This window comes from Brassica napus, chromosome C7 (genome assembly GCF_020379485.1).
Source record: "Brassica napus cultivar Da-Ae chromosome C7, Da-Ae, whole genome shotgun sequence".
NCBI classification, from domain to species: Eukaryota; Viridiplantae; Streptophyta; class Magnoliopsida; order Brassicales; family Brassicaceae; genus Brassica; species Brassica napus.
The window spans coordinates 21,885,056-21,909,940 of record NC_063450.1 but is presented as its reverse complement, the minus strand read 5'-3'; the positions used below and the strand labels follow the sequence as shown (position 1 = coordinate 21,909,940).

Genomic DNA, 24,885 nt, shown 5'->3' with positions numbered 1-24,885 from the left:
CTCACTTCGGCTTTGTGGTTGGCTCATCGATCGATGTAATAATCATGGCCCAAGCGAATTTCGGACTGGTTTATAAGACATGTTAACCAAACTGTTCTATAAATAACATATTCAACAGTAGTCACTCTACAAAGTTTAATCTTTTGATATACAGTGATTCGCGAGTCAAAACCAATGAATAAAAACTAATAAGTGCATAATCATACCCATTTCATTTTATATTACTTTAGCAACATATCCATTTCAATATCTAAAAGAAATGAAGACCATAGTCTCAACCATCGTTTCAAAAGTACTTCAACAAGGTATACAAATTATATTATTAAAAATTGTTTATCAAGTAAATTTACTCTGATATCAATAAAAATTTATAGATTTCTAATTCATAACTAATTGACAATGAATACAAGAGATAATGGAGCTTTTCTGCCATTTGCTAGGTTGAAATGTAAACCTTGAGATCCTCATGATCTAGATGTTTTCCGGCAAGGCTATATCTGATTTAGGGCGCTTATTCCTCACACATTCTTGTCTATTTCTTTGCTCGCACTACAAGAAAACAGCGGCATACCGAGGAAAAAAATCGTCGGTCTGTCGTCGGAATAACGTTATTCCGACGACATACCGACGAAACAAGTCCTCAGAAATAACTCATCGGAAATTCATTTTTTCTCGGAAATTTCCGACGGAATTCCGAGAAAATGAATTTCTGAGGAAACTACTAGGACCACCAGTTCGTCGGAAAGGTCTTCGGAATATACCGAGGGAGAACTTCCTCGGGATATTTCGATGGACTTTCCGATGGTCCAATCCTCAGAAGTTCCGACGAAATGTTCCTCGGAATTTTCATCGGGAATTTCCGAGGAACGGAGCCCTTGGAAAATTCCGAGGAAGGAGTCCCTCGGTATATTCCGACGACTTATTCCGAGGAAATGTTTGTCGGAAATTTCCGAGGTTCATTTCCTCGGAATTTCAAAAAAAATTAATTTTTTTTTAAAAAATAAATTTTTTGAAATTTAAATTCGAAAATATAAAATTAAAATTAAAATTGAAAACATATTAGATAATATTCAAAGTTGTACAAATAAAAATAAATGATTCTGAGTTTTTGAAAAAAAAAAAAAACTACGGGTCTTGCACGTTCGGGAACACCTCGTTCGGGTACATCCTCTGCATCATCTCCATCATTTTCTGGTTCAGCCTCTTCTGTGCCTCATAGCCCGCCTGTTGAGCCGCCATCTGGGTCTCCAACAAAGATATGCGATCATCCTTGTCCTTCAACTGAGCCGTAAGTACTTCTGGATCAACAAAGGGCGGTGGTGCAGAAAAAGGAGGAACCGACCGGGAGGGAGACCCAAACCGACCAAACGTCCCTTCTTCTTTGGAACCGATTGAAATAGAAAATAGTCAAATTTAAATAATATAAAAAGATGATAAAATAAAAATCAAGAAATAAATGAATTGAACTTTAAAAAAAAGAACTTACCGATTGAACGATTTCGTTGATTCGAATCCGGGACAAGTTGGTCGAAGCCGTCGAATCGTCATCCTCGGTTTGAAGCTGAGACACTTCGTCTTGCATCTGAGTTTGGACCAGGGTGACCACTTCCCTCACAAGACCATCATCAATCTGGTCGGTCTTCTTGTTGGTATACACCCTCTTCATTAGGGCGAGATCATCAACCGGCTCGCCATCATTTTCTTCCGCCTTGAAAAAAACATAAAATTAAACAAACATTAGAAATTAGAAGAAATGCACAAAAAATAAAATTTCAAAACTTAAATAATTGAAGAAAAAGCGGCTGAACTTACCATGCGATCCCCCAGAGTGGAAATAGATTGAGCACCCAAGTTATGCTTGAAGACGCCCTTCCCTTTACGCTCGCTCATGCGGTTGGTGGAGTTGGTGGAAGAAGTTTCTTTCGTCTCTTCCTTATCCCAATGCACACACAACTCCGTCCAGACCGTGTTGTTCATCGACTTTGGGACCTTTTAATATAAAAAAAAAAATAGTTAAATAAATAAAAAATAGTTAAATAAATAAAAAATAGTTTAATAAATTAAAAAATTGTTTAATAAATTAAAAACAACCTTGTTTATTTTCCACTTCTTCTTCCACTCGTGGATCTGCTTCCCATAGTTTTCCATAACTTTATGGACGAAGTGGTGATAGATAAAGAGCGTATCATCGGAATTCCAGTTGAATTCTTGCTGGAAAAAAAATCACAATTAGTAGAAAATTTATATTAAAGATTAAAAATATAAGTAAAAAATTAGAATACTTACCGCAAACTGACGAAACCACAGATGTTGCTTGTCGGTAGGGAAGTCAGTGAAAGTCGGATGTCCCTTGTCGAGGGCCGAGTACATCATACGGTTGATCCATGCGCTGATCTCGTTCCTGGATCGGTTGAACCTAATAAAAAGAACAAATTATTAATAATGAATCAAATTTTAATGAAAAAAAAATATGTTTAATTACCATGTTTGACCCCGTCCATGTGGATACGAAGTGAGATAGGGAAGATGGTCACGACCGGGCTGTCGAACCAACTCCGCAACACTCATCACTCCCGAAGGACCCGGAGGAGCAGGAGCGGGTGCAGCAGCGGGAGCGAGAGGAGCAGGAGCGGGAAATGGAGAGGGAGATGTATGGTAGGAGCTGTGGGCCGAAGCGGAATCCTGAATCTGGCTGGAATCCCGAGACTGGCTCCCCGTACCACCACGACCACGACGCTGTCGAGGCCGGGTCTGATCATCATTAGACCTGTAAATTAAAAAAAAAACATATTTAAAAATTAGTTCTAATAATTTTAATAAATAAAAAAACATATTTAAAAAATAGTCTTTAATCACAAAAATATAAATAGTTTAATAATTACAAAAAAATAGTTTTAATAAATAAAAAATAGTTTAATAATTACAAAAAATAGTTTTAATAAATAAAAAATAGTTTAATAATTACAAAAAATAGTTTTAATAATATTAAAAATGTTTAATAAATATAGAAATTTATATTATATATATATATACATATTTTTTAAAAACAAATCCCAAATAATAGTTTTTAATCACAAAAAAAGTTTTATAGATATTAAAAATGTTTAATAAATATATAAATGATTTTATAATGTAAAAAATAGATTTTATTTACAAAAAACGTTTTCATATTATATATACATAATTATCAATTAGATTTTTATAACCACAAAATTAATAAAAACAAAAAAAAAATTCCAAATCAAGTGAATACCATAATCAAACTCAATTTTACACAATCCTACCATTCACCCTAACAAAAATCTATAAATATCATTCCAAAATCATCAAATCTACTTAAAAACCTAACAAATCTAACCTAAGAGAGTGAGATAAGGTTCATACATGATGCAGTGACTGAAATTGAGAAGGATTAGGGCGGATTCGCCGGAAATCGTGGAGAGAGAAGGGAGGAAACGGCGGAGAGGAAGAGAGCTTCGGCGGAGAAGAAGAGAGAAATGGGGAAGAAGATCTGGTTCGACCTAATAAAATGAGGCGTCCGACGGAAAATGTCCGTCCAAATTTCCTCAGAATAATTAAATATTTCCGTCGGAATTTTTTTGGAAATCATTAATTCAATTTTCGCGAAATATTTGGCGGCTTGGTTTACCCGGTTAAATGAAAATATTCCTAGGAACCATGTTTCCTCGGAATACCCTCGGTAATTACCGAAGAAATTCCGAGGAAAAAGGGTTTGGGGTTTCAAAACATCGATTTTTTTTGCCGTATTTCATTTCTTATACAATTATAACGCATACCATTGAGGATTCTTTGTATAGATGATCATAAACCATGAAATAACACAATTTCGAAAATAATTGTAAGTATTCCCTTTACCGTTTATTAAAGTGTATAAGTGTTTCTCTTATGTTGTGTGGTTTTCGTTCATGCAATCGTAAAAGTGTTTGTTATTGGGTAAAATACCAAAGTTTGACTTCATAATCTGGTTAAGACACTTAATGAAGGTTATATACGTGTTATTCAATCCGCAAAACGTTGTTTTCGGTTAAAAACCCATAGTTCCTCGAAATTTCTTCGGAATATTCCGAGGGAATTCCGAGGAAACCCTTATCTTCCTCGGAATTCCGTCGGAATTTTCCGAGGAAATTCCGAGGAAAAAGGGTTTGGGGTTTCAAAACATCGATTTTTTTTGTCGTATTTCATTTCTTATACAATTGTAATGCATACCATTGAGGATTCTTTGTATAGATGATCATAAACCATGAAATAACAAAATATCAAAAATAATTGTAAGTATTCCTTTTACCGTTTATTAAAGTGTATAAGTGTTTCTCTTATGTTGTGTGGTTTTCGTTCATGCAATCGTAAAAGTGTTTGTTATTGGGTAAAACACCAAAGTTTGACTTCATAATCTGGTTCATTAAGGATCGTGTTCATGAGATTGTCAAAAAAGTTCTTCTCAATATGCATGACATCTAAATTATGCCTTAGCAGATGATCCTCCCAGTATGGCAGATCCCAGAAAATATTTTTTTTGTGCCAGTTACGTAGGTCTCCAGCAGCATCTACCGGAAAACGCTCATGTCCACCGACGTCTGGCGTCCTTTCTGCACCAAAATCTCTTAGTTGTGTCTTCAAATCTTTCCCACAAATTTCCGGAGGTGGACTGTCAAACACCCTCTTGTTCTTCGTAAAAAAATTCCTACTCCTACGATATGGATGATCAGGTGGTAGAAATCTCTTGTGACAGTCAAACCAACACGTTTTCCTTCCGTGTTTTAGTTGGAAAGCATCAATGTCATCTTGACAATATGGACATGATAGCCTTCCATGCGTTGTCCATCCAGATAACATACCATATGCTGGAAAATCACTTATTGTCCACATTAGTACTGCCCGCATTTGAAAGTTTTCTTTACACGAAACATCGTATGTTTCAGCACCTTGAGTCCATAGTTGTTGCAACTCATATATTAGTGGCTGAAGAAACACATCAAGTGATCTCTTAGGATGCTCTGGTCCGGGAACGAGAATCGAGAGAAAAAAAACTCTCGTCGCAAGCACAAGTTTGGGGGTAGGTTGTATGGTGTAAGAATGACTGGCCATAGAGAATATTGTCTTCCACTCTTGCCAAACGGGCTGAAACCATCAGTACATAATCCAAGGTAGACATTTCTTCTCTCATACGCAAAATCTGGATACTTTGATTGGAAATGCTTCTACGCTTTTGCATTTGAAGGATGTCTGATCTCACCATCTGTTGAGTGCTCTGCATGCCATCTCATTGGTTGCGCTGTGCGTTCAGAAAGATACAACCTCTGCAACCTTTCCGTCAAAGGCAAATACCACATCCTTTTATATGGCACTGGAACTCTTCCACTCGTATATTTATAACGAGGCTTCCCACAAAATTTGCATGTAACCTGCTGTTCATCCGCCCTCCAATAAATCATGCAGTTGTCGCTGCATACATCTATTACCTGATACGATAAACCAAGACCAGCTACGAGTTTCTGAACCTCGTAGTATGAACCAGGAGCTACATTATTCTCGGGTAGAATACCTTTTAAAAATTCAGCAATCGCATCCACACAGTCTTCAGCCAAATTATAATCTGTTTTAATGTCCATCAATCTTGTAGCAGATGATAAAGCTGAATGACCATCTCTGCAACCTTCGTACAATGGTTGCTTTCCAGCATCCAACATATCATAAAATCTCCTAGCTTCTGCATTGGGTAAATCTTCCCCTCTAAAATGATCATTTACCATCTGCTCAGTACCTACACCATAATCTACATCCGTTCTAATTGGTTCTTCTAATCTAACCGCTGGCAGAGGTTCGCTAGTACTACCATGTTCTTAATCAGTTTCCCCATGATGATACCAAATTTTGTAAATTCGTGTAAACCCACTCAAATATAGATGAGTCCAAACATTCCACTCTTTAATAACCGTTCTATTTTTACAATTAGAGCAAGGACATCTTAACATACATGTTTTTGCTTCCGGTTGTCGGTGAACTAACCTCATGAATTCGGTTATACCTCGTTGGTATTCTTCCGTAAGCAATCTCGTGTTCGGATCCAAATGAGGTCGATCGATCCAAGAACGAAAATAATTTGAAGAAGACATGTTTTTTTATGAATCAAATTCGTGTGTAAAGAGAGTAAGAGAGAGGATGAAGATATGGAGTGAATGAAGAGGAAGAGGGGTGCTTGTATTTATAGTTGAAATCCTGCCGACAGACCGAAGAAATTCCAACGGAATTCTGACGCCAACGGCTAGTTCGTCGGAATTTCCTCGGAATTTTTAAAATCCCCCAACGGCTCTCCAACGGCTCTCTAACGGCTATAATTTATCCTCGGAATTCATCGGTTTTTTCTGAGGAATACATTTTTCCTCGGTATTCCATAAGAATATTCCGACGGATTGATATTTCCTCGAAATTCCGTCGGTATATTCCGAGGAAATTCCGAGGAAACCAAATTTTGTGTTTCCTCGGAATATCCTCGGAAATTCCTTGGGATATTCCGAAGATTTCATTTTCCGCCGGAATGTCCGTCAGAATACCGTTGTTTTCTTGTAGTGTCGGTCACTATGAATAATTTGCTGTAAATATTCAAAAAAAAAGAATAAATATTTGCTGTAAATTTTTATTGCCTAACATATATTGCATGAAGTATATGTTATATTATACATGTAAACATGTTCTATGATAGAAAAAATCAACCCACTGAAACAAATCGGACAATCTCACGTGATATAAGAGCTTTTAATAATTCTCTGAAAGTCATTCGAAGCGAACATGCTAGATGTGTTCAATCCAAGTTTCGGTTAGTGTTTAATTTGCAAACATTTAGGTCTTAGGAAACCAATAACCAATGTAAAATCGTAAGGTTATATTGCATGCATGCAACCACTGAGATATGACATGAAAACCGGTCGACAGGGCCGTGCCTGATACCAAGCAGATCAAACATTGGCTTTGGGACCAACAACAAAATATTCACTTTAGGGGCCAAAATAAACGAGGTTTCTCTCTAGTTCTGGTGGCAAATGCCAAGGTATAATACTGCGGGAGTTCATGGGTAATACATGGAACACCTTTTAATATTTTCATGTTTTATTTAGATTATGGGCCAAAACTTTTTTTTTGCTTTTGGACCCGAAATTGTCAGGCCCGGGCCTGCCGGTCGATGCAAGCCAAGATCACCGAGTAGCTTACAAGCTCAACATATCAGGAGTCGGAGAGCTAAAAAGATAAGAAATAAATAAAAGAGTATGAAGATTGATAACATGGTTAAATATGTTACAAGCAGAAGAATCAAGAGACAATATCAACACATGGTAATCTCTGTACACAAATTAAAATTGCCACTCGAGCGAAAGGATAAAATGAAGACACAAACTACGCAGAAAAGGCCATTTTGTCATAAACTGCTAGGGATCACGTGTTGCCGGTAAATCTTTGTTGGTTTTACAAACATGTATAGGGTCTCTGCCATGAACTTGGCGAACTTTGATCCTTTTGTTTTGTTTGTTGTTATACCATCTTTGAGTAATTTAGATAGATTGGTTAGAGACTGATCACAGAGAAAATTAGAACCTAAACTAAACATTTAATATATTAACTTTGCTTACAAATTAAATTTTTGTTATTGGTTTATGTATTTTAATTGATTTAAAATGTATATATGATTTTTAAAACGTAATAATTCATATATCTTAGATTATTATTTTTAATTTATGTTTTGTATTTTTATATGAACATATTTTTCAACATATTTTTCAAATTCACTAAAATTCACCGGGAAATCAAATTCATTTCAGATTGAGTGACACCATATTTCAACTAATATTTCAAAAATACAAATGCATAACAGTAATTTTGACAAAATAAAATAAATTATTAATTATTAATGGAATAGCATTGGATTTGGATTGAATTTCTAAAATAATTAAAATAGGGTTAAGTAATAACCCTCCAACAAAAACTCTGAAATCTTATAGGTCAAACCAAAACCAAACGGTCACAATAAGTTAGAAAGTTTCCGGTTCTTGATTTAAACATTAGACCGGTTTAATCAACTGAACCGTGACTAGAAGAAAACTGTTTGGTCCGACTAAAACCGGCCTTCGAACGACTAAACCTAATAAACCGGGATCATGCGTTTTTCTTGTTTCAAATCCAAAGGGGTCCGTTGTCTTCTGTATTTCTTCTTCACCATAGCGAACAAAAACACCTACGAGAATCAATCGACAGAGGTCAGTTCTATTGTCTTCCTAATCGGTTTGTTTTCATTGCCCAGAAACCGTTTCTTTGTTAGCTTATATTTGAAGGATTGGACTCCTGTGTTTTTAGTAGTCAACACAGATCGAATTATAATCTAAAGCTACGAACTTTGCACGAATAGAGAGATAGGTTCAGATTAGATAGGATAAGGTGTTACTTCTCTGCATAAAGTTCATAACAGCGTGTTTGAGTCAATGTCTGTGATTTGATTTTCAGAGATGGAGAATGCACCAACTCAGGCTTCTTCTTTGGCCTCCGGATTGCAGTAAGTTCTGTTTCTTGCATAGGATCCAAGAAACGTATGGAACCATTGTGTTATATTATATTGGTTTCTTGCCTTGTTTCTCCTACGATTATAAGATTTGGAATCTCAGGGATAATAAAGCCACGTCCTTTAGTCTAAACTATCCAATTATTGAATTGTTATCTGCACTTGTTAGCTTATGGGATTAGCTGTTTTCTGATTCAGGATAAGCGAGGAGGTCGAACAAAGATTCAACCTAGTTAAAAGTGTTGGCGAGCAATGCACACATGATGATGAGCTGAGGGAGCTTCTGGCTAAGAAGGCTGCTCCGGTTTGTTACGATGGCTTTGAACCATCAGGAAGGATGCATATCGCTCAAGTGGGTTTACCTTTTTTCAAAATGTAAGCTTCTGCTAACGAATTTAAACTCTGCTGTTACATTTGGCAGGGACTGATGAAGATCATGAGTGTGAACAAACTGACTTCTGCTGGTTGCCGAGTGAAGATCTGGATTGCAGATTGGTTTGCGTATATGAACAACAAGCTGGGAGGTGATTTGAAGAAAATCAGGGTGGTTGGAGAATATTTCAAGGAGATCTTTCAGGCTGCCGGGATGAACTGTGAGAATGTGGAGTTTTTATGGTCATCCGAAGAGATTAATGCTAGGGGAGATGAGTACTGGCCTCTTGTCATGGACATTGCCTGCAGAAACAGTCTCGCCAAAATAAAACGGTATCATGTACACAGCTACGTCGATGATTGATGATGATGGACTTTCATGAATATGTTTCGGATCTTATCAGGTGTATGCCTATTATGGGTCATAGTGAGACCGAGGAGCTGAGTGCAGCTCACATTCTGTACGTGTGTATGCAATGTGCCGACACTCTCTTCCTTGAGGTACTTTTTCTGTATTTTTGTATAATCCTTTCTCTGATCCATCTAATATCAAGTGCATAGAGCTTTTGGCCTTTCTATAATTGTTGCTGAAACGTTTTCTTAACCTCCGCAGGCTGATATTTGCCAGCTTGGGATGGATCAGGAAACGGTTAATCTGCTAGCGAGAGACTATTGTGATGACATTAACAGAGGAAACAGACCTGTCATCTTGTCTCACCGTAAGTTTCTCTTTTTTTTTTCTGTTAGATATCTGTTTTCATGTGTTTTCTTTCAAGTGTTCTTATGATCTCTAGTTGTAACGGGTTGCAGATATGCTTCGTGGTCTTCAACAAGGACAGACAAAGATGTCTAAGAGTGATCCTTCGTCTGCCATCTTCATGGAAGATGAGGAGGTAAACCACCCACCTAGTTCTACACTAAGTCTAAAAACCTGAGAGAAGTTTTATAGTTATTGAATGGTGTTTAATGACCACTTCACTTCCAGGCTGAAGTTAATGTGAAGATAAAGAAAGCCTACTGCCCTCCGGGTATTGTGGAAGGTAACCCATGCGTGGAGTACGTCAGATACATCATTCTGCCCTGGTTCAATGAATTCACAGTAGAGCGAGACGAAAAGTATGGTGGTAGCAAGTGAGTTTTTACTATTTCTTCTGGAACTTTGAGTTTCGTGTTCGGTTTCTGGGGGTGACCAATGCCCGGGATTATATATATTCCCTTAGGTTTCTTTGTATACATGTCTCTGTTTGTAGGTTTATCTAGCAGTGTAAGTTACTAATCTTTGAAATGAAATTCTTTTAATTTGGCAGGACCTACAAAAGCTATGAAGACATTGTCACTGACTATGAGAGCAATGTGTTGCATCCTAAGGATCTAAAGGACGCTCTGTCGAAAGCATTGAATAAAATACTGCAAGTGAGTATTTCCTTCTGTAGAAACAACACGGTTATAGTATTAGCAAACAGTTGTATATATGCAACTATATCATCGTGGAACATAGAAATCTACCTTCTTTAGATCTTTATTTTGAGTTTTTGAACAATTTTAATCCTTTTTATCCATTTTGCAGCCTGTCCGTGACCATTTCAAAACCAACAGTCGTGCCAAGAATCTGCTAAAACAGGTCAAGGTAAGAATAATATATTCCCAGTAATGTTTCACGTCTCACCAGTTACTTATAGCTTGGACTTTCACCTCTGAATTTCTCTCTCTTCTTTTTGGTTTATGTGTTATTGTAGGGCTACAAAATCACCAGGTACATAAGTTACAGAGCCAGAAACATATACTGGGATGTCAATATATCAGAAACTCTCTTATTTTAATTACACTTTACCAATATTTTGGTGTAATATCCTGGATTTTTGTCTTGCTCTGCCAGAACGGCTCTATCCAAGGAGATGGAGGCTCTTTCCGTCAACGCACCAAACTCAGCATCTTCAGCTGCCGGATTACAGTGAGTAGTCTTGTAGTTGTTTCTTCTGTAACTCCTATTCAGTTTCTTTCATGGTTTGTTGCTTAGTATCTGAGAAGAGGAACAACTTATGAATGTTCTGTGATTGTTTTCTCATCTAAATTTTGTTTATTTTGTTACTCCGATTTGGAATTTGGAGATAGATTTTCTCTCTTAAACTTTGTAATAGTTTCGGTAATTTTAAATAGTAATTCAGTTAAACAAGGAACATGTTTTAGTTCAAGTTCTCCAATTTTGTTATCGGATAGGTTTTTGTGTTGATTATATTTTGGATCCTTTTTTAACTGATTAGTTTTTACTGATTCAGGCTGAGCGAGGAGGTAGAGAATAAATACAATATTGTGAGGAGTATTGGCGAGGAGTGCATACAAGAGGATGAGCTAAAGAACCTGTTAGCCAAGAAGCCCACTCCGATCTGCTATGATGGATTTGAACCATCAGGAAGGATGCACATTGCCCAGGTCAGTTATCATTCTGTTATGCTTACTTCATACTTTTATAGATTCTGAGCGGCCAATCATGATTTATGCAAAATAAACTCTCAAATTTTAAGCCTCTGCGAAGATTTTTAGTCGATTTTGAAGATGCATTTTGACAGTTGTTGAGCTTTGATAGTTCACTAGGACAAATTAGTGTACAAACTGAAAGTCTTTCTGGTGTTTTGATTGCATGAGAACTTTCTTGTAACTTATTTCATTTTGGTATTTCCTTAACAGGGAGTGATGAAGGTCACCAATGTGAACAAGTTGACAACAGCTGGTTGCCAAGTGAAAATTTGGATTGCAGATTGGTTTGCTCAACTGAACAACAAGTTGGGAGGTGACTTGGAGAGAATCAAAGTGGTTGGAGAATACTTCAAGGAGATTTGGCAAGCTGGTGGTATGAACACTGACAAAGTAAGCTTTCTTTGGGCTTCAGACGAAATTAATGGTAGAGGCGGTAAGTATTGGCCTCTTGTGATGGACATTGCTCGCAGAAACAACCTCCGTCGAATCTTGAGGTAAATAATCCTACTCCCCCCAATGCATGGTTCATGTAGCTATGCAGTTACACTGTATCTGATGAAATATGTTTCCTTTTCCTTACAGGTGTGGGCAGATTATGGGACGTAGTGAGACAGAGGTGCTGAGTGCAGCGCAGATTCTTTACCCTTGTATGCAGTGTGCTGATATTTTCTTACTCGAGGTATCTTTTATATGCATTCTTGGTTCATATCTATGTGTGTACTCACTTCTATGATTGATATTGATGCTTATTGTTTGACTTGTGTAGGCTGATATTTGCCAGCTGGGGATGGATCAGAGGAAAGTAAACATGTTAGCAAGAGAATACTGTGATGACATTAAGAGAAAGAACAAACCCATCATCTTGTCCCACCGTATGTTTCTTAACATTTTCTCTCTCTCTCTTCACTGTGTTGTCATCTCATCTTTTAACTGTTGTTTAATGGCTTTGCAGATATGCTTCCTGGTCTCCAACAAGGACAAGAGAAGATGTCGAAAAGTAATCCATCATCTGCCATTTTTATGGAAGATGAGGAGGTAAATATATAGTTACAGAAGTTACAAAACCGAGAAGATTGTTTTTGTAGATAAACTGACTTGTGTAATGAATGATCTTTTGTCTTCTAGGCTGATGTTAAGGAGAAGATCAGCAAAGCTTATTGCCCAGCAAGAATTGTGGAAGGCAATCCATGTCTTGAATACGTCAAATACTTAGTTCTACCACGATTCAATGAGTTCACGGTTGAAACTGATGGCAGTAACAAGTGAGTAGCTGGAACATAATCTACAAACTCTTGGATGCAACTTTTGAGTCTCTACATCACAGACTGATCTTTGAAATTGTTCCCAACTGTCAGGACCTTCAAAAGCTTTGAAGATATTGTTGCTGACTACGAGAACGGCGCGTTGGCTCCTGAAGATCTGAAGAAAGCCTTGGTGAAAGCACTGAATATAATGCTGCAAGTAAGTACTTCCCTCGACCATATAATACTCAACAAACATAAGCAAGCAACTTTTGATCTTCCTTTTGATGTTTGAGTTATCAGTTTTATATGAAACGATATGCTTCTTATCACTTACCTGTATATCTCTCAGCCTGTTCGTGACCATTTCAAAACCAACGATCGCGCCAAAAATCTACTGGAACAGGTCAAGGTAATAAAATGTTTTTCCCCTTGTGTTTATGATTTGATTAACCACATCGCTTGTATATTGACATGAATCCTCTTTGACTCTTTTTCTATTTATGTAGGCTTTTAGAGTCACCAGGTGAAGATGCAAAACGCAGAGAAGCAAACTTGTGTTCATCGTTACAAACTTTCTTAAGAACTTCGGTTACTTGCAATTCTATTTTGTCCTGTTTTTGTTTTTGAAAAGAGCTGATATTGGTGATTAAGAAATCAAGCAGAGAAGAATTTTAAAACTATAATGATAAGTGAAAAAGGACTAGAGTTTTTTATAGGGCAAATCTCCAAAATAGCACCTTTCTAAGTTTATATCACAAAAATAGCACTCAAAAACTAAAATGACCAAAATAGCATTTTACCTTTTGAAAATTTTAATTTTTTTATTTTTCAAAATTTGAAATCTTATCCCCAAAACCTCATTTTTCAACCCTAAACCCTAAATTCTAAACCCCATCCTTTAACTCTAAACCCTAAGTTTGACTTTTGATAAAACACTATTTTAGTGACTTTTTACCTTGAGTGCTAGTTTGGGAACAAAAACTTGATTTAGTGCTATTTTTGTTTTTTTTCTCTTTTTTATACTAATAAAACTTTTGTTATTACATATCAATGTTTTAAAAATTGGTTTGAATTTAAATGAAACTATTTTTCGTGAATGATTTAAAAAAAAAAATCAGTCTAGACGTTTAGAAAATCAGTTAGGCAAGGATCAGTGGTACTATCCTTTCCATGTGGATCAGACCCGCTACCGGACCGAGTGTTATCCCGAAGCGTACCAGACTCGACCATCACTTGCTCTGCACTATGGATGTTGACAAAAAAAAAAATCATTGATTTCTATATACAGTAGTCCAGTAACTAATTAAGATCACCAAAATAGCTTTGCAACAATTTAAAATGATAATAGTTATAAATATCATCTTCATTCTAAAAGTATATTTTCAAGTGTCTTCCACAGTAATGCTGCAACTTCCTTTGCTATGTACATCAGTAGAACCACTTATCATCATCATCTCCATCTTTTTCTTCATACTCACAATATCATATCATGAGCTTCTTGGGCTTCATCTCGAGATTCAACTTCCTAAATGTTTCACTCGTTTCCAAAAGCTTCCATTCTCTCCTCTCTTCATCAGGGCTCTACAAGCATCACTCCCGCCTCAGAACCACCGAACGACTCATCAAAATGTAGTTGATGAAGACAAGAAACAATCTGTTGGTGACCATACCAAGTTGTCAATCTTTTCTAGTATCGAAATCGTCGACTGCAGTTGTTGGTTCTGAGTCAGAGATCACATATGAGGCATTAAAGCAGAGCCAGCTTCGGGTCCTAGATTGTCATAGTCGCACTTGACGTTGCTCTTATCATGTTATGAAAGACGTTGGTTAAACGGGAATATTTGTATTTGGAGGGTGGCTCTGCTCCTTTTTAAATGTGGACCATGTGCTTAACCTACTTTTACAACAACAATTAAAAGAAGTTTATGAAAAAGGTTCTTAAATTTTTTGAAAAAGGCTCTAAATACTAATTAAAATCTTGTAGAATTTTTTTGGATCCAGTGCAACACACTTTTGGCACATACCAAAAACCGGACATGGGTGTAAAGTTGATCATTGGATGAATGATAGATAAGACTTGTACTGCGATCGAGGATGTGTTTGTATTGTAATGGTGTTCCTTTGGGTCCAGTTAGATTGACACTCAGATTAGAAAGTGGAGATTCGTCAAGGGTTTAAAGAGTTATTTAGTGGATGGTGGTTTAAAGAGTTAGAGCTATTTTGAAACTTACATAGGTGGGAAATTTGTAATCATTTGGGACAAGGCTGGGCTTCCTTGACCTCTCTCCTTGGCTATGTGAAAGCTGAAAACTAAACCAGATAATTACATTTGTTTATTTTATATAGCCAGTTCAAAAACCCACTAGATGTGGAATACAATTATCAAAGGGAAATCGCCAAAAATATCATTTTCAAAGTATCACTTTTAATGTTTACACTAACCATTTTTACTTTCACCTTGAATGAAGGGTAAAAAACATTTTTACCCTTTTAATTAACTTTGAAAAAAAAAAAAACATATGGTTAACTAATCTAAACTTAAAACATAACTTTCAACCCTAAATCATCAACTATAAACTCTAAACCATGAAACATCAACTCTAAACCCTAAACCCCGAAACATCAACTCTAAACCCTAAACCCTAAACCTTCAAATCTAAACCCTAAACCATCAACTCTAAACCCTAAATGTAAACCCTAAACCTTAAATCTAAACTTAAAACATCAACTTTAAACCCTAAATCATCAACTCTAAACCCTAAACCTCGAAACATCAACTCTAAACCCTAAATGTAAACCCTAAACCCTAAATCTAAACTTAAAACATCAACTTTAAACCCTAAATCATCAACTCTAAACCCTAAACCCCGAAACATCAACTCTAAACCCTAAACCTTCAAATCTAAACCCTATATCTGAAATTCGAACCCTAAACCTTCAGATCTAAATCCTAAAACATCAACTCTAAACCCTAACTGTAAACCGTAAAACCCTAAACCTTCAAATCTAAACCCTAAAACATTAACTCTAAGGTTTTACGGTTTAGGGTTTAGGATTTAGGGTTTAGGGTTTAGAGTTGAAGGTTTAGGGTTTAGAGTTGATGTTTTAGGGTTTAGAGTTGAAGGTTTAGGGTTTAGGGTTTCGAGTTGATGTTTCAGGGTTTAGGGTTCGTATTTCAAAAAAAAAGTTTTAGGATTGATGGTTTAGGGTTGAGTTTTAGGGTTTAGGGTTTGAATTTCGAAATAGTATAATTTAAAAAAAATAAAAAAAAAATTATTTTTTATTTTCTTAGATTTTTATATATTTAAATATGTATTTATTGTCACTTAATAAAATGTATTTTTGAAAATATATATTTTTTATGATGGTAAAAATGAAAAGTTATAGTATGGAAATGATAAATATGTAATTTTCCCTCGTCAAAGTCAGATGATGGTTCATGGAATGAGAGGAAGACAAGTAAGCATCAGCGCTATTATTCTGTAGGCTCTCTCTGAGATCTGTAACTAAATAGACACGTCATAAAGCTCACAGTGTCACGTGAACACGAAAGCCAAAAACAAAATTTTCTAAAATATTTCTTGAAAATGATCATTTTTAGCTCTGTGATATTTCATATTTGTATTAACTTAATGGGTTAATTTAATAAAAGTAATAATAATAGGACTGCAAGTTTGTCAGAAGTCGGACATCAGAGAGTTAGCACGTGTATACATTATGTTAGATATGGACAACAGAGGCTAAGTCTTGTCACGTGAAATGAAACACCAGTTGGCGTGGGCTTTTCACGCCCTTTTTCTCTAATTTCTATTTCTCTTACACCATCTCCAACCCAGACCGCAAAACACTGCATTAGTGTAATTTTTATACTAAAACATCTCTAACTCAACTGTAAAAATTACATTATTTTAGTGTTACACTATAATTTCACACCAAATTTAGTGTGATACACTATTCACCACACTAAAATACTATTCACTCCATTAAAACACTATTCATTTATTTTATTAATAAAATGTATAATTAAATAAATAATAAGTTAAAACTTAAAAATTAAAAAATATAATATTATAAAATAACTTTCAGTGTGAAGTTTAGTGTTGTGGTTGGAAAATAATATTTTTCTAGTGGAGAAACTACACCAAAATAGTATAGCTTTGACACTAAAATAATGTTATAGTTTGGAGATGCTCTTAAGATAAACACACACAAAAACTCTTTTGCAAAATTTTGAAATTACACATAAATATCCCTCCTTTTTGCGATATATAATTTTCTTATCGAATTTTGAGACAATTGACCTATTCGAACGGTCTAAATTTTTTCCGGCTAGAGTAAAACGTTGAGGCCAGTCATTGTTTTCATTAAAATTGTCTTTTTACTGAAAAATCATAGGAGTATTATATTTGGACTCACTTATAATAATTTGGTTTAATTTTTTTATAACTAAAAGTATTTTTTACATTGTGAAAAGTTAAATAACTAGAGGTCATAAGCCTTTTTTTTACAAGGCCATAAGCCTATAAGCCTGTAAGTGCATCTATTTTCAAAGAAAGAAAGAGACATACATTATGTTTATCTCTTTGGTCAGCAGTAATGTTACATCAAATGGCTAGTTGTTTTTGGACAAAAAGAAAAACAAAATCAGTCAGAGCTACTATATAGATAGAGTAGTAGTGACGAGCTACTTTTGGTATGATAAACAATGGAGTAACTAAGAGTGTGATTGGTTAAAATAGAGTAAATGGGAGTAAATATAAGTTGAGGTAGTGAGAGGAAAACAAAAGATGGAAAACAGAGGAAAGAGAAAAATGGAACCTAGAGTAAAAGTTTTCTCTTGACTAAAGTAGAGTAATGTATTACTCTAGATTTACGCTATTGTGGAGTAAATTGACTAAAACCACTTTTCTCTTGATTGGATGATATCATCGTAATACAGCTGAAAAATTGTTTTACTCTAATAGATTATCGCCACAAGTGCTTTACAGTCAGAGCTTAAGTGTGTGATTGAAAGACACAACTAGCGTTAATATTTTCGCTAGAAATTAATTACGCTGGCTTCAGCTGATGAGTTCACCAGTCAGGTGAAAAAGAAAATAATTTTTATTTTATTCTTTTAATCTGATTAGAGCATGTTTACTGGCGTAGTTTAGGAGAGTTGCTTAGGTAAATTACGATTAAAAATAAATGAAAAACATGAATTAAGCAAAGGGACATTGCCTAATTAGCACCGCGAAGCGTCCGTCCCTCGGCGCCACGCGTCGGAGCTTCATTGGAGAGAGGAGAGAGAGAGATGACACGAGTTGCGTCTCTTTTCTTTCTTTTCCTTTTTTTCCTTCTTTCTTTCTTCCTTCTCTCTTCTCCGACGCGATCAAAAGGCGATTTCACTTCTTCACGGTGGATCTACTCAACGAAACGGTGTCTCTCTCGGTGGATCTTGTCGGCTAACGAAAACGGCGTTCCTCTATCGGTTCCTCTCCTCGACCAAGAAAAACAGCGAGATCTCCCTGGTGGTGGCTCTTGGAGAGGAAGCAAATCGGTGACTGTTGATGCTCAGAAAAATCGAAAGGTAAAGATTAGTTTTAATGTTTGAAAATTTCAATTATGCATGTCTTAAATAATTTCAATTAGATTGTTCTCTTTCATAGTGAATCATAACGATTTCAATCCTCTGATTTTTTTTTTCTGTCTTTGTGTCTTGAGGTGGGTTGATCAAGAGACATGATCGAGGCTGGACCTTTCTCTTTGTCAGACAAAACACCCACGATAGTTCATGAAGGTAAAACCTCTGTCTTTGATCTTTTGAATTGGATAAATACTTGATCTTTGCTCTGTTGAATTGATTAAACCATTGTTTATATTGGTTGGTGTTTTGTGAGTTCAGTTGCGATTGTATTAGAATTTTATTGTTGTCTGAAATGAATTTTATTGCTGTCTTGAATTGGAAAAGCATGTTTGGTTAACTTTCTGTTTGAGTTCTTGTTCTTAAACCGTAATAAATTGCATTATGTTTGAACGATATAGGAGGTGTAGTGTAATGAATGCGTTAGGTTAGAGTTGTATGAAGATAATAAATTAAAAGTACGGTTGTGTTAAGATAACAAATTGACGTTTTGGTTTGATAGATATGGATGGTGTAGTGTGATAATTGTGTTAGATATATGTCCACTCGGGTTTGGTTGTGATCAATGCTTCTCTTCCTTCTATTAAACTGTGTCCTTCTCCTCTTTCTTGAACAACCCGAACCCCACTTCCTCCCTTTTGTTCTTTAATTTATCTCTTCTTTGCCATCCTAGGATATGGATTCCAATCCATATAGACATAATCCAAATTTTGTTGATCTACTAAATAGTCAACAAGATATTGCCTTTGGTTCCTATGAAGATAGTGTCAAGCTATCTTCAAGCCAAGTTCCTTTTCTTCCCACTCAAGGTAAAGCTGATTCGAACTTCGTTGGAAACACTCCTCCTGACCGTAAAGAACGAAGGAAGTGGACGCCTTCGGATGATATGTTGCTCATTAGCTCGTGGTTAAACACGAGCAAAGATGCAGTGGTTAACAATGAGCAAAAATTAGGCGCTTTCTGGTCAAAAGTTGCAGCGTATTTTTCAGCGAGTCAGGTCTCTGGAGGTGAACATAGAGAGGCAAATAATTGTAAGCATCGATGACACAAGATAAATGAACAAGTTTGCAAGTTCTGTGGAGCCTATGAAGCTGCAACAAGGGAGAGAAGTAGTGGCCAGAACGAGAATGATGTGGTGAAACGTGCTCATGAAAATTTTTTCAACAACTATAAGAAGAGATTTCTCCTTGAACATGCTTGGAAGGAGCTGAAGAACGACCAGAAGTGGTGTGAGCTTTCATCTTCCAGAAACGCAGGAAGCTCAAAAAAAAAGAAAGGTTGATGAGGACGGGGCAGATTGTTCAAGCTCTCAACCAACTGAAACAATGCGTCCAGAGGGTGTTAAAGCCGCTAAGGCCCGTGGTAAGAAGACAGTGGTTGAGGAGAATGCGCGGAAGGAGAATGCGGTCAAGGAGTTTCAGTCTATGGTGTCATTAAAACAACAAGACTTGGTCTTGAAAGATCGCTTGTCTAAGAACATGCTTCTAGACAGTTTAATTAGCAAAAAAGAACCTCTAGATGATGAAGAACAAGCCCTCAAGAAGAAGCTCATCAGTGACTTGTTGTCTAATTAGTTTAAGTCCGTTTCAAGTTCTTTAAGTTTGTTGCTTGGTTCTCTTTTAGTTTGTTGCTTGGTTCTTTAAGTTTGTTGCTTGGTTCTCTTTAAGTTTGTTTTTTGTTATGCTTGTGTAGTTTAAAATGTTCTCACGCTTCTCATGTATTAAAAATGTTCTTGTTCTGTTTTATTAATGAGTTAAAATGTTTTGTTCTTGTTCTTCTTATGTTTTATTAATCAACTAAAATGTTTAAAATTATCTTGTTATGTTCCTCGTGTTGATCTTGTTCTTGTTCTTGTTATTGCAGGTGGAGAGAGTTCATGGGAGTGGAGCTGTTGTCAATGACTGGTCACGGGAGTGGAGCTGTTTCTTGTCTTGTAGTTGTCAGGAGAGTGGAGCTGTTTCTTGTCTTGTAGTTGTAGAGGCAGTGGTCATGTTTCATGTAATGTTGAGGTCATGTTGTTTTGTAGTGGTCAGGAGAGTGGTCATGTTTCATGTAAAGTTGTGGTCATGTTGTTTTGTAGTGGTCACGAGAGTGAAAGCTTTTGTAGTGGTCACGAGAGTAGTGAAAGTTTTTGTCTTTTTGCATCACGGGCACATTATCATTCTCCTATCTATTATATATTGTCAAGAGTAGCAGCGTAGTTCTCCCATCTCTCTCCATTGTCTTTCTAAACCAAGTCTATTTTCTATTCTCTCATCTCTCTCCATTGCCTCTCAAAACCAAGTCTATTTTCTATTCTCCCATCTCTCTCCATTCTCTCCATTATCTTTCTCAAAAAAATCTATCTCATGGCATCTTCTTCTCACAACAATTTTCAAGACTCGTTTGATGAAGAGTATGATCAATTTTTTGATCAATATTTGGATCAGACATTCGAGAATTTAATCATTGCTAACAGTGATCAAGAAGGCGAAAAGAAGACAAGAAAAAAAAGAGTTTTTATCGAAAGAAACCGTGAAGATGGTCATTTCCGGTTGTGGAAGGATTATTTTAGTGACGCTCCAACGTATCCAGAAAATCTATTCCGACGACGATTTCGAATGAACAAACCATTGTTTATGCATACTGTTGATCGTCTCTCAAATGAAGTTCAATTCTTTCGTCAGAAGAAAGACGGTATCGGAAGGCTTGGTCTCTCTACACTTCAGAAGTGTACGGCAGCTATTCGTGTGTTGGCATATGGTTCTGCGCTTGATGCGGTCGACGAATACCTCAAGCTCGGTTCAACCACTACTCGGTTATGTGTGGAAGATTTTGTGGAAGCAATAATAGATTTGTTCGGCGATCAGTACCTAAGAAGAACAACACAAGATGATCTTCAACGTCTACTTCATATTGGAGAGCTTCGTGGATTTCCTGGGATGATAGGAAGCATCGATTGTATGCATTGGGAGTGGAAGAATTGTCCCACCGCTTGGAAAGGGACCGACTATCGTTTTAGAGGCGGTTGCTTCATATGATCTTTGGATATGGCATGCGTTTTTTGGACCTCCAGGTACCTTAAATGATATCAATGTTCTTGATCGCTCACCTATTTTTGATGACATATAGATGGTCAAGCTCTGCAAGTGAATTTCTCGGTCAACAGAAGAGATTATCATCTGGCTTACTATCTCACCGATGGCATTTATCCGAAATGAGCAACTTTTATCCAATCTATTCCAATTCCACAAGGGCCTAAAGCAGTTTTATTTGCTCAAAGTCAAGAAGCTGCCCGAAAAGATGTCGAACGTGCTTTCGGAGTCTTGCAAGCTCGATTTGCCATTGTTAAAAATCTGGCACTTTCTTGGGATAAAGTCAAAATTGGAAAGATTATGAGAGCATGTATCATACTCCATAATATGATAGTAGAAAACGAACGAGATGACTACACTCTACACGATGTTTCTGATTTTCAACAAGTAGAAGGAAGCGGAAGTTCACATGTCGATCTCACATATTCAACAGATATCCCTACTAATATCACCAATATGATGGGTGTTCGAACAAGAATTCGTGATAGACAAACACATCAACGACTGAAAGGTGATTTGGTTGAACATATATGGCGTAAATTTGGACATGATCAAGATACCAACTGAGTTTCGATGTCTCTTTCAAATTATTATCGTTTGTTTTAGTAATCTTTGTTTTCATGCTTTTATGTTTCTATTTTAAAATTTATGTTTAACTATGTTTAATTTAATTAATAAATTTTATATTTTAAAAACAAAATTATGTTTAATATATTTTTATTGTTAAGCAACTTAAGTTAAGCAACTATCAATAAACCAATATCATTAAGTGTTTCTTAAGATTATCTCTTATCTTTACTTTAATACGTAAATATTCATTAACAACCACTTAAGCAACGCTAGCAATAAACATGCTCTTGCTATCTAAGTGGAGGTAAAGTACCTTATTTTTTTCTCATGTACTTCTACGAGGAATCAGTTAAGCTACTTACTATTCTCTTTTTACTCTATAGTTTTTACTCTAAATTACTCTACTTTAATTACTCTCATTTAATCCAGTGTTTGTCAATCACACTCTAAAGTCTAAATGTGTGATTGGCATTAACTAGAGTAAAATGGTAGAAATAAAAAAGTGTAAATGAGTGGAAAACCAAAAATGAAACTCAGGGTAAATTCTTTCTCTCACTTAACCTAAAAAAATGCATTGCTCTACTTTTACACTATTTTTCTCTTTCCCTAACGTAAGTGGGCTGAATAAATATTTAACTTGATTGGACAAAAATAGCGAAATTCAGCTGAATAATTTGTTACTCAAATTTATCAACGTTCATTGTGTCATCCAGTCATACTCTAAGAGTAAATTAAACACTCTCAATTGGAGTAACTTAGAATAAAATAGTAAAATAAATAAAATAACAAAACAAATAAATGTTAAATACAGCTTAACTTAATTTTTCTCTTCCAACATAGTGAGAGAATAAAGTGATCTACTTACCTTCGGTCAAACTAAATATTGTATTCATTCATAATGTTTTTTCTTTGTGTATACAGATCTCACCCGCTATACATTTATTGTTGTTTGCTAAAGATATATAAATATTTAGTTTTAAATATATTTATTTGTTTTTATAAATACAATATTTTCATTCTATTTCACTTACAATTTTGACAATATAAAACTCTCATTGTCTATATATTTATCTTTCTTATTTCGTCATATAACTTTACATTTATTTAAATTATTATATTTATAAAATGTGTGTTTAATTATAATATGTACTATGCAAAATATAGTAATATAATTTAAATATGTATTCTAGTAGAAGATATATATATATATCATTAAATTTTAATGTTTTCATATATTGATTTCAAAATTGTAGTAACATGGTTTTAGTGCAAGATTTATTGTTGTTTATATATTATATTTCTATACTATGTTTTAATATATTTTATTGCAATTTTTATTATTTAAGCATATCTTTATTTTATTTGAACTATTTTTATCAATGTTTTAAAAGCGGTGGATAAGCGCCTTATAGAGGATTGCTGTTTATGCAGATACATAGGACGGTTTTTTAAACGCCTAGACCAACTTTTTAATAAATCGGTTTGGAAAAACTGTTTCGTTCATACCTGATTTGTTGACTAGGTGGCACCTAAACCGATTATTAGAACACTTATTTTTATCATTTAAAATTAAAATAATTTTTTAAGTCTATCTCTCTTGCATGATCCGTTTGATCTGCGTAATTTATTTTGATCTGCACCATTTGAATTGATTCTAGGGAAATATGGGTAATAGGTGCAATATAAATATATTGTAGCTCCAATAATTTATCAGCTATTTACGAATATTCTTTTCTACTAAAAAGAGTAAATAAAGATTATACTAAAAGAAGTCCAAAAGAGAGAGAGGGCTAGACCAGTACGGGTTACATCAGCCATCCCTAAGCACAGATCCAGTCAAAGAGGCGGGTTCATTACTCTCTTCTACCGAAAATACTTCAATAACTTTTTGATCAAAAAAAAAGTTATTTTACAACAAAAGTTAATTCTTCTCCGAACCATTTTATTATTAGAGAAATAATTTTACAAAATAACTTTAACGAAAAAATAATCAAAATAAATTTCATTAAAAAATAAATAACTAAATATATATTTATAGCTTCAGAATTAACTAGTTTAGATTCAAGGTGTAGAGTTAAGAAATTGAGTTTTGGAGATGACATTTTGTTTTTTTTTTAAATTTAAAATAAATATTAAAATTTTAAAACCTGAAAAAATCAAAAACATATAATTCGAAACTATCAAAAAGTTACTCTTATATGTTTTTTAATTTTAGAAAACTTTTTTATTATTTGTTTATATTTGTATATCTACAAAACAATAGGTAAAATGTTTTTTTTTTTCCTTTTTAATTAAATCTTGTTTGGTCATTTTCATCTTTGATAGCTCTTTTTACGACGAAAAAAATAAAATAGACTATTTGAAAGAATTGCTTTTATTATTGTTGTTAATATGAAGACAATACCCCTAATAAAGCATTCTAAACCGATAACATTTTATCATTTAGTTTACTTAAATTTATGTTATTTATGAAAACTCTAGAATTGATCTTCACCAATGGAGACCCAGCATCACTCCGTGGTATCTTCGCCACACTAGATGAGTTCGCAGCGATTTCGGGTCTCATAATAAACCCTGCAAAATCGTTAATCTTCATGGCAGGAAGAATCACTCAAGCTTTTCAAGCAGAGGTAAACCGACTGGGCATACCAGTAGACATTCTCCCAGTTCGATATCTTGGTCTTCCCCTTACTACAAAATCAATGTCTCGAGCAGACTACGAGCCTCTCATCGACAAGATCAGGTCACGTTTTCTTTCTTGGTCTAGCGGTGCACTATCTTATGCGGGTCATCTCCAGCTTATTAACTCAGTCATTGTCAGCATAACCAACTTTTGGTGTTCTGTTTTTCGCTTGCCGAAATGTTGTCTTGAAACCATCGAAAGTATGTGTAGTGCCTTCTTCTGGTCAGGCTCTCCACACACGAACACGAAGGCTAAGGTTGCTTGGCTGGATATATGCA

At 35.3% G+C, this 24,885-nt stretch overlaps 1 protein-coding gene and 1 long non-coding RNA gene across 3 annotated transcripts; both read left to right on the top strand.

The window, feature by feature from the left end:
• The first annotated feature begins 8,153 nt into the window (after window positions 1-8,153).
• LOC106396472 (tyrosine--tRNA ligase 2, cytoplasmic-like) lies at window positions 8,154-13,370 on the top strand. Of its 2 annotated transcripts, none has more exons than XM_048762426.1 (21): window positions 8,154-8,292; window positions 8,512-8,560; window positions 8,765-8,918; window positions 8,988-9,271; window positions 9,343-9,439; window positions 9,552-9,657; window positions 9,749-9,831; window positions 9,924-10,069; window positions 10,246-10,351; window positions 10,506-10,565; window positions 10,675-10,691; window positions 10,815-10,889; window positions 11,215-11,368; window positions 11,624-11,907; window positions 11,996-12,092; window positions 12,180-12,285; window positions 12,366-12,448; window positions 12,539-12,675; window positions 12,769-12,874; window positions 13,007-13,066; window positions 13,164-13,370. In XM_048762426.1, exons 1-21 carry the CDS (start codon window positions 8,169-8,171, stop codon window positions 13,182-13,184), a joined length of 2,349 nt encoding a protein of 782 aa, XP_048618383.1. In that variant the 5' UTR covers window positions 8,154-8,168; the 3' UTR covers window positions 13,185-13,370. The 2 variants fall into 2 exon arrangements, with proteins under 2 accessions (XP_048618383.1, XP_022569806.1); XM_022714085.2 differs by having other exon boundaries at window positions 8,172-8,267.
• Window positions 13,371-16,024: 2,654 nt separating this feature from the next.
• LOC111207769 lies at window positions 16,025-24,650 on the top strand. The gene is made up of 3 exons (XR_002660033.2): window positions 16,025-18,226; window positions 18,361-18,436; window positions 20,144-24,650. It is a non-coding gene; the product is annotated as an uncharacterized LOC111207769 (long non-coding RNA).
• Window positions 24,651-24,885: the final 235 nt, after the last annotated feature.